The 8,029-nt window shown below is 44.4% G+C and overlaps 1 protein-coding gene across 1 annotated transcript; it reads left to right on the top strand.

The window, feature by feature from the left end:
* Positions 1–567: 567 nt before the first annotated feature.
* On the top strand, positions 568–1,494 carry LOC119825785 (beta-1,3-galactosyltransferase 5-like). The gene has a single exon (XM_038346893.1). It carries the CDS (start codon positions 568–570, stop codon positions 1,492–1,494), a length of 927 nt encoding a protein of 308 aa, XP_038202821.1.
* Positions 1,495–8,029: the final 6,535 nt, after the last annotated feature.

Here is an 8,029-nt window from a genome sequence, read left to right as displayed (position 1 = left end):
GGGTGTCTGTTGGGCCCCTTGACTTTCTTTGCCTGCCTCAGATACTTTGCCTGCTGGAGTGAAAACACCCATGCCTGTAGCTGCTCTGAGCAGGAGACTTTGCCTGCACCTGAGCACAAGGCCTGCAGCTGAAAAATCTCGAGAGCTGGGTATGGCTATCAGTAATTCCTATGTAAGCTGCCCCTGTGCACAGTAAAGTTGGGCATTTGGCATTGTGGCCATTTCATGTATCCAGGATTGGACCTGCGTTGTGCCTCCCTATTCCTCCCTATTCCTCCCTCCCATCCCTCCATTTCCCTCCCTCTCTCCTATCCTCCCCCCTCCCGTCTGTGTTTGTTTGTGTTGTGTGGTTCTCTCTCTCCCTCCCCCCCCTCTCCTCTCTCTCTCTGTGTGTGTCTGCCTGTCTCTGTCTCTGTGTATGTTTTCAAAGCTCCAGGCCTGGTTCCTGAGAATGGCAGAACAGGTCTTGTGGTGGCACAGATGCTACAGGACCATTTTGTGTTTTCACAGTTATCTGTTACTCTACTCTCTCTCAGGAGACCTGGCAGTTTGTCTTGTTTTTTCCAGATGGCCATCATGAAGAGGAGAGTGGTTTATGCTTTCATTCTGATGATGGGTGCTCTTTGCTTCTACTTCAGCATGGAGCCTTTCAAGGAACCACCATTTGTTCTCAAGAAAGGTCTCGGGAAGTTCCTTCAGCTTCCAGATGTAGACTGCAAGCAGAAGCCCCCTTTCCTTGTGCTGCTGGTGACTTCATCCCACAAGCAGCTGGCGGCTCGCATGGCCATCCGCAAGACATGGGGCAGAGAAACAGAGATGCAGGGGCGGCGTGTGAAGACCCTCTTCCTCCTGGGGGCCTCAGACAGCACCGATGACATGAATGCCACGGCCCAGGAGGGCAAGCAGCACCGTGACATCATCCAGAAGGATTTCAAGGATGTCTATTACAACTTGACCCTGAAGACATTGATGGGCATGGAATGGGTCCACCAGTTTTGTCCTCAGGCATCTTTTGTGATGAAGACAGACTCAGACGTGTTTGTGAATGTTGGCTATCTGACTGACCTGCTGCTGAAGAAAAACAAAACCTCCAGGTTCTTCACGGGCTACATAAAGTCCAATGAACTTCCCATCAGGCAAAAGTCCAGCAAGTGGTTTGTGAGTAAATTTGAATATCCCCAGGACAAGTACCCACCATTTTGTTCTGGTACTGGTTATGTTTTTTCTAGTGATGTGGCCAGCAAAGTATACAATGTCTCACAGAGTGTTCCATTCCTCAAGCTGGAGGATGTGTTTGTTGGACTCTGCCTGGCCAAGCTGAAGATCCAGCCTGAGGAACTCCACACCAAACAGACCTTTTTCCCAGATAGCTTAAGGTTCTCTGTGTGCAGCTTTCAGAAAATTGTGACCTGTCACTCTTTGATGCCCCAGGATTTACTCACTTACTGGCAGATACTGGAGAACTCTCAGGAACAAGATTGCTCTTCTGTCTGAGGGGCGCCTGTGGCGCAAACTTTTAATAACCTTTGGTGATACTTTGTGAAGATCTGGGATGGCCTTTCTGGGAGCTTCCAGGGGTAGAGAAAGAAGAAGGAGGAAGGCAAAGAGTGCTGTTCACAATGCCCTGCAGATACTAGAGTGGATGTACACACAAACAGAGTAAAGACTTGTTCCCACTTGGCCCCCATAACAGGCCTCGACTTTCAAGCCTTTGCTCTATGTTATCAATGTTTGAGACATGCCTTCATCTGCTCATTTCAGGGCTCAGTACATATATAAAGCCATGGATGTAATCATTCCAATTTTACAGGTTAGGAACCATCAGCCATGACCACTTACTTATTCAAAGACTCCCATGAAGGCATAAGTTCAAAACAATCATACACCAGTTTCGAATTATAATTAATAAAAGCATTATTTATTTAAGGGGGAAAAACTTAAGATCACCGTCCCAGACAACAGCCCGCTGTGCAATCAAGAATGAAGTCTAATAGCCTGAAGCCAGATGCAAGAGAGAGAGACAGAGAGAGTGCATGGTTACAGCTGCTTTTTAAAGCAAAAGAGACCACACCCAAGTGGGCTGGTATCTTAAAGACTATTGGCTGAAGCAGCAGAAGGAGCTCCTGTAGCACCTCCCCCTTTTATTTAAGTAAGAGAGTTCCAAACCCAATACAAAACAATATACACTAGGAACAGATATCAAGTATAAGATTAGAATTGCAATCAGCATAAACAATACTAAGCAAAGAACATATGCTAAATATTTTAATAAACATTCTATCCTAAGGAGTCTAAGTCTTGTATTGGAAATGGCTTGGCTAGATCATAAGAGGATGGTAACTACAACTATCTAAATTTTCAACCCTATTGAAGGCCTGAGAAGGGAGATAATATTACTTGAGCAGGCGGGAAGTACAATCAAGTAGCTTCCAGAGCAAGCAATATATGACAGAGACAATTAGCTACCTGAGCAATCACCCAAAATCTTATTTTGCAACATTGAAGCAACTAACTTTGGCTATGGCCTAGCATAACTGAGAGAATATTTTCAGAGGCAGGAACTTTTTCAAAACAGTCTTATCCTGTCTTGGCAAGATTTGACAGTCCTGTATATCCATTTCCGGATATCCTATAACTTGTCACTGGTTGAGGCATTGTCAGTTCTTTGCCCAAGGGCCAGTTTAGTCAAGAAGAAAACAAGCTCCAAGTGGAGTGTCTTTGGTGCTCAGCATTCTCTCAGGAATAGACTGGTGCTGTCAGAAGCAGTCATGTCTCATGACAACAGAACCCTAAGTTATTTAAATGCCACATTCCACAGATCCTTGAAGTGGTTAAAGATACCCCATCTAGACAGAATACAGTCTCTATATTTAGGATATTAAATCTTATCTGTGTTTTAATTAGCTGGATTAGGTGCAATAACAGTTACCTGCAAGTAGGTGTCGCAGGTAATGTACCAGACTAACCCAGCAGGGCGTAATGGTGCATGTGAGCTCACATGGCCCATCTTTTTTTTTGGTTTTTCAAGACAGGGTTTCTCTGTAGCTTTGGAGCCTGTCCTGGAACTAGTTCTTGTAGACCAGGCTGATCTCAAACTCACAGAGATCCACCTGCCTCTGCCTCCCGAGTGCTGGGATTAAAGGTGTGTGCCACCACCGCCCGGCACATGGCCCATCTTAAATCTGATTTTAGAGCAAAATGCTGAAAGATAAATCACAGACTGTGTGCTCTTCAGATGTCTCTAGAGCATTGGAATAGGCAAATGCAAACAAATCATTAGAAAGCTTCAGAACAGCTGGCGGAAGTGTGTCATTGTGAGGGTGAGCTTTGAGGTTTCAGATGCTCATGCTACACCCATTTTGACACCCAGTCTCTTTCTACTGCCCACAATCAAGATGTAGAACTCTCAGCTACCTTTCCAACATTGTGTCTGACTACATGCCATCTACCATGAAGATAATGGACTAACATTCTGAACTGTAAGCAACCCCAATTAAATGCTTTCTTTTGTAAGAGTTGCCATGGTCATTGTGTCTCTTCACGGCAATAGAAACCCTAAGAATGCCTTCCAACATGACATGGAGAAATAGGCTCCAACATAGTAATCTAGGGGATATAACAGTACACATCAGGTCAGGCTTGCCCCGTCTCTTCTGACTCTAATCTCACTAAATTGAACACCTTAATCCCTGGTTCAACATGTTTCTGCATCCACCAGTCTGTCCACTCTAGCCTCTCCCCAGGAGCCTCTGCTGCTCACATGTGAGTAGGGGTCACTGGGTCTCCATTTGCTTGTACTTTCTCTGGAGAGAAATTACTCCCAGTAGTTCACGAGAGTTCCACCCCATGGATGGGCTTGATGATTTCAGAGGTAATACATTTGTACACAAGAGTTCTACCCTTATGGATGGTTCAACACATTTATGACAGGAGATTAGATTGATGGTCTCTCTGCCACAGAAGATACAGCATAGGGGATAAGAAAATATCTGTTTGTATAACAAGAAGAATGTTCTTTAGAAGGACCTGTCTTGACCAACACTTTGACCCCAGACTTTCAGAACTGCCTGATATTTAAGCTGCCACAGTATATATTTGTTTAGAAAGCCAAAGCTAAGGAAACAAGACTAGATAATTTGGGGCTCGATGATGACTGACTTTATAATGTGATACACAGAATTCTGTTATGGTTCCCTGGGATTTTCTGCCCTGTTCTCCAGGACAGAGTCCGGAGAGACAGCACAGCTGTGGCTTTGCCATATTGTATGGCAAAACAGATTTTGTGGATGTAATTAAAGTTCAGGATCAGTTGACTCTGAGTCCATTAAAGGGGCATGACGTGGATGTGTCTAGACTGGGAGCGTTTTGAAGAGGAGATTCCTCTGGACTGCACTGAAGTTCCAGGGTGGGGAAAGAGCCGTGCCACAGCTGTTGATGGGTGTGTACTGGGAATGGGGTGCCCTCAGCTAACAGCCAGGAAGGAGATGGAACCTCAATCCTGTAGAGCCTGCAGAGCTGAAGCTCCTAGCATTTACTCAGTACCTCCTGGGATAGCCTTGTTGTGGGAACTCCTTCAGCTAACAGCCTTTAAGATACCGGCCCACTTTGTGTGTGGTTTCATGTACTATAAGTGCAGCTAAAAAGCACCCATGGCCCATTTTATCTGCTGGATGTTGTGGGATTCCCCTCTGTATGCTGTGAATTTGTTTTATTACCTTTGGTTAATAAGGATGATGTTTTCATCTGTGGCAGAGCAGAATAGAGCTAGGCAGGGAGCACTAAACTGAATGCAGGGGAAATAAAAGCCAGAGTTAGGCAGATACCACGTAGCTGTCAAAAGAGAAAGATGTCAGCGCTTACCACTAGGCCACAGCCTCATGGGGATACATATCGTAATAAAATAGGTTAATTGAAGATGTAAGAACTAGCTAGAAATATACCTGAACCATTGTCCAAACATCATCGTAATTAATACAGTTTTGTGTGATTATTTGGGTCTGGGAGGCCAGGAAGTGATCATGCAATAACCGTTTGCATAGCCTTCCCCTGACAAGCATGGCCAGCTTCCTGCCTTCAGAACTGTGAGGTAGCAAGCAGGTGTTTAAGGTTCACTCTAGTTAGTTGCACGATGTGGTTAGCTTTTAATGTTGACATTACACAAGCTAGAGTTATCTGTGAAGAGTGAATTTCAACTGTGGAATTGTCCCACAGCAGGAGGAAGAAGGGCAGAGTCAGAGAGAAGCCATGGAGCCACTGTTGGAGACAGACTGCTGAAATTTTGCTGGTAGGTCATGACCTCATGGTGATACACAGATTATTGGAGATGGTTTAAATTAATATGTAAGAGTTAGCCAATAATAAGCTAGAGCTAATGGGCCAAGCTGTGATTTGAATAGTATAGTTTCTTTGTGATATTTTGGGGCTGAGCAGCCGGGAACCAACCAACAAGCATCAAGTCCTCTTAAGCTCTGAGACGTTTCTCTGCCCTCCTTATAAATTTCGTAAAGATTTATTTTATGTGTGTCAGCATACATGTATGTGTACCACATGTGTGCACTGTCTGCAGAGGCTGGGAAAGCCTGGATTTCTTAGAACTGAATTCACAGACATCTGTGAGCTACCAGATGGGTGCTGGGAACTGAACATGGGTCCTCTGCAATAGCAGGCAATGTTTTAACCACTGAGCTATTTCTCTAGCTCTTAATTTTCTTTTGATTTCATAGAAGTCTGCAGTTGAAAGATTTTGGACTCTTAAAAAAACTTTCTTTTAAAAGAGATTGGACTTTACAAGTGTTGAAAAATTTAAAGCCTATGAGAGTTTTAAAGTTACACTTGTTTTATATTGTATTATATACAAGAGACCTTGGGGACAAATCAAAAAGAAAGGCTATGAGTTGAGAGGGATGTATTTGTGCGTTGAGTTGACAAGGGGTCAATTGTGTCGCTTAGTTTTTTGTCAACCTGGCACAAACTAGGTCATCTTGAAGGAACTGAGAAATTAACTTTATCAGATTTGCCTGTGGGAAATTTCTTGGGGGTCTTTTCTCAATTAATGATTGATGTGGGAGGGTTCAGCTCACTGTGGGCCGTGCCAACCCTGGAAGATGGTCCTGAGTTGTGTAGGAAAGCAAACTGAGCATGACGTGAGGAGCAAGCCAGTAATCAGCACTGCTCTGTGGCCTCTGCTTCTGTTCCTGTCCCCAGTTCCCTGCCCTGATGTCCCCCAGTGATGGAGTACAACCTGAGAGTTGTAGGCTGAAATAAACCTGAAAACCAGTCATGAAAAGCTAAAATGAACAGATCATCCAAAGGAAGTTCTGTACTTCCAACCATTATGACCTGCCAGTGTAGGACTCAGCTATTGATAAATTTAATAGAGGCCTGGGTCTCAGTAGTTTACCCTGAAGCAATACCTGGTTGCAGTAAGGACCACAAACTGAGATTACCTGAGCACTCTCCAAAAACAGACCATCCAATGGAAATGCCTATCATTCCAACTGCTTTAGATAGGATCACCTGCCAGCACACACTCACCAGGACATCCCTAGACAAATGTCAGCCAATCAGGGGTCCTGAAACCCCTCACCCCTACCTTTACTACTATCAAACCCCAATTCTAACTGAGCTCAGAGCTCTCTGGTTATTCCAATACATTGGACATGTGGAGAGACTGAGTTTTCAAACTTGCATATAATAAAGGCACTTGCTTTTACACATGGAACTCAGTCTCCTTGTTGGCTTTTGGGGACTTTGCAGATTTTTTGCATTACATTTGGGGGCTTGTCTGGTATCCCCCAAGCCCACTGGGACTACCACCTGTAGAGCCTTCAACTGGCCAGTAAGTTTTCTGTGTTTTGTTTCATGTCTCATGTCTGTGTCTTATATCTCATGTCTTTCTGTGAGTGGGCCCAGGAAACATAAGCGCCTGTAGACAATGTGCAGATGTGTCAAAAAAATCACAGGTGGGGTACCTGGAGGAGATGTCCCCAGGACCCTTCTGCAGAGGGTGGTTTGCTCTGATAAGACTTGCGGGTAGCATTCTTAGTTCTGTTATGAGACACTGAGGTGGTGTTCTCAGTTTTGTGGTGAGACCCATGGGTAGCATTCTTAGTTCTATTGTGAGACATGCAGGTAGCATTCTCAGTTCTGTTGAGAGACACATGGGTAGCTTTCTTAGTTCTGTTGAGAGCACATGGGTAGCATTCTCTGTTCTGTATAGAAACATGTGGGTAGCATTCTCATTTTGATAGAGGGGCGGGTCACACCCACAAAACAGCTTGAGGCTGTCATCTTTGGTTTGATTTGGCTACATTGTCCTTTTCATTGTCTTGTGTGTCTGTGTGTTGTGTTTTTGTCATGACTCACGTGCTGACAATATGGGACAGACTCAAATCATGACTTCTTTGACTTTGAAATTGTGATCACTTACAGGACTTTAGAGATAGGGCCATAAGCATAGAGGTATATTTTCCTAAAAGGGATAAGACAAATAACCTCTACCCACCACCTTAAACATTTGATAAAAAGGAGTCAGCCTTGGCCCCAACTACGAGGCTGCAGGGCAGTGTGCTTGTGTGGATGAGTGGCTGGGCTATGCAGCCTTGTTGTTGCAATGTAGCAAGGCTGCCAGCCACAGTTGTAGGGGGCAGATGTATCCCGATAGGATTTTAAATACTAGACAGAGAATCTGGGGTTAATTGCTATGGCTTGAGAGGTTAAAATCTCTTCCTCCCCATGCTGCATATCACCCTGCCCCCTCCCATGCTGGTGGATGAGTTCCTTCAGCCTGCCCTGCGGCTGTATGCCTCAGCTTCTGATCAAACCAGACCAAGGTTTGGCTCCACTATGGCTATAGGTGTTGTGACACTACAGCCAGACTTCCATCCACCAGAGCTACTTTGATCATTCAGATCCAATGTGTTATAAATATCTATCAAAATTTATAGGGGCTGGTTAAAAATTACTATTAGTTAATGTATTAGAAAAAACTGTTGGTCTCAAATGTTTCATGCTAGTACAGGATTTTATT

The sequence above is a fragment of the Arvicola amphibius genome, chromosome 10, assembly GCF_903992535.2.
Source record: "Arvicola amphibius chromosome 10, mArvAmp1.2, whole genome shotgun sequence".
In the NCBI taxonomy this organism is placed as follows: domain Eukaryota; kingdom Metazoa; phylum Chordata; class Mammalia; order Rodentia; family Cricetidae; genus Arvicola; species Arvicola amphibius.
The sequence above is the reverse complement of the archived record's forward strand: the minus strand, read 5'-3'. Positions and strand labels throughout refer to the sequence as shown.

Bases quoted from the DNA above. Each gene is read 5' to 3' on its own strand.
- LOC119825785 (XM_038346893.1), top strand. From the start codon at position 568: ATGGCCATCATGAAGAGGAGAGTGGTTTATGCTTTCATTCTGATGATG.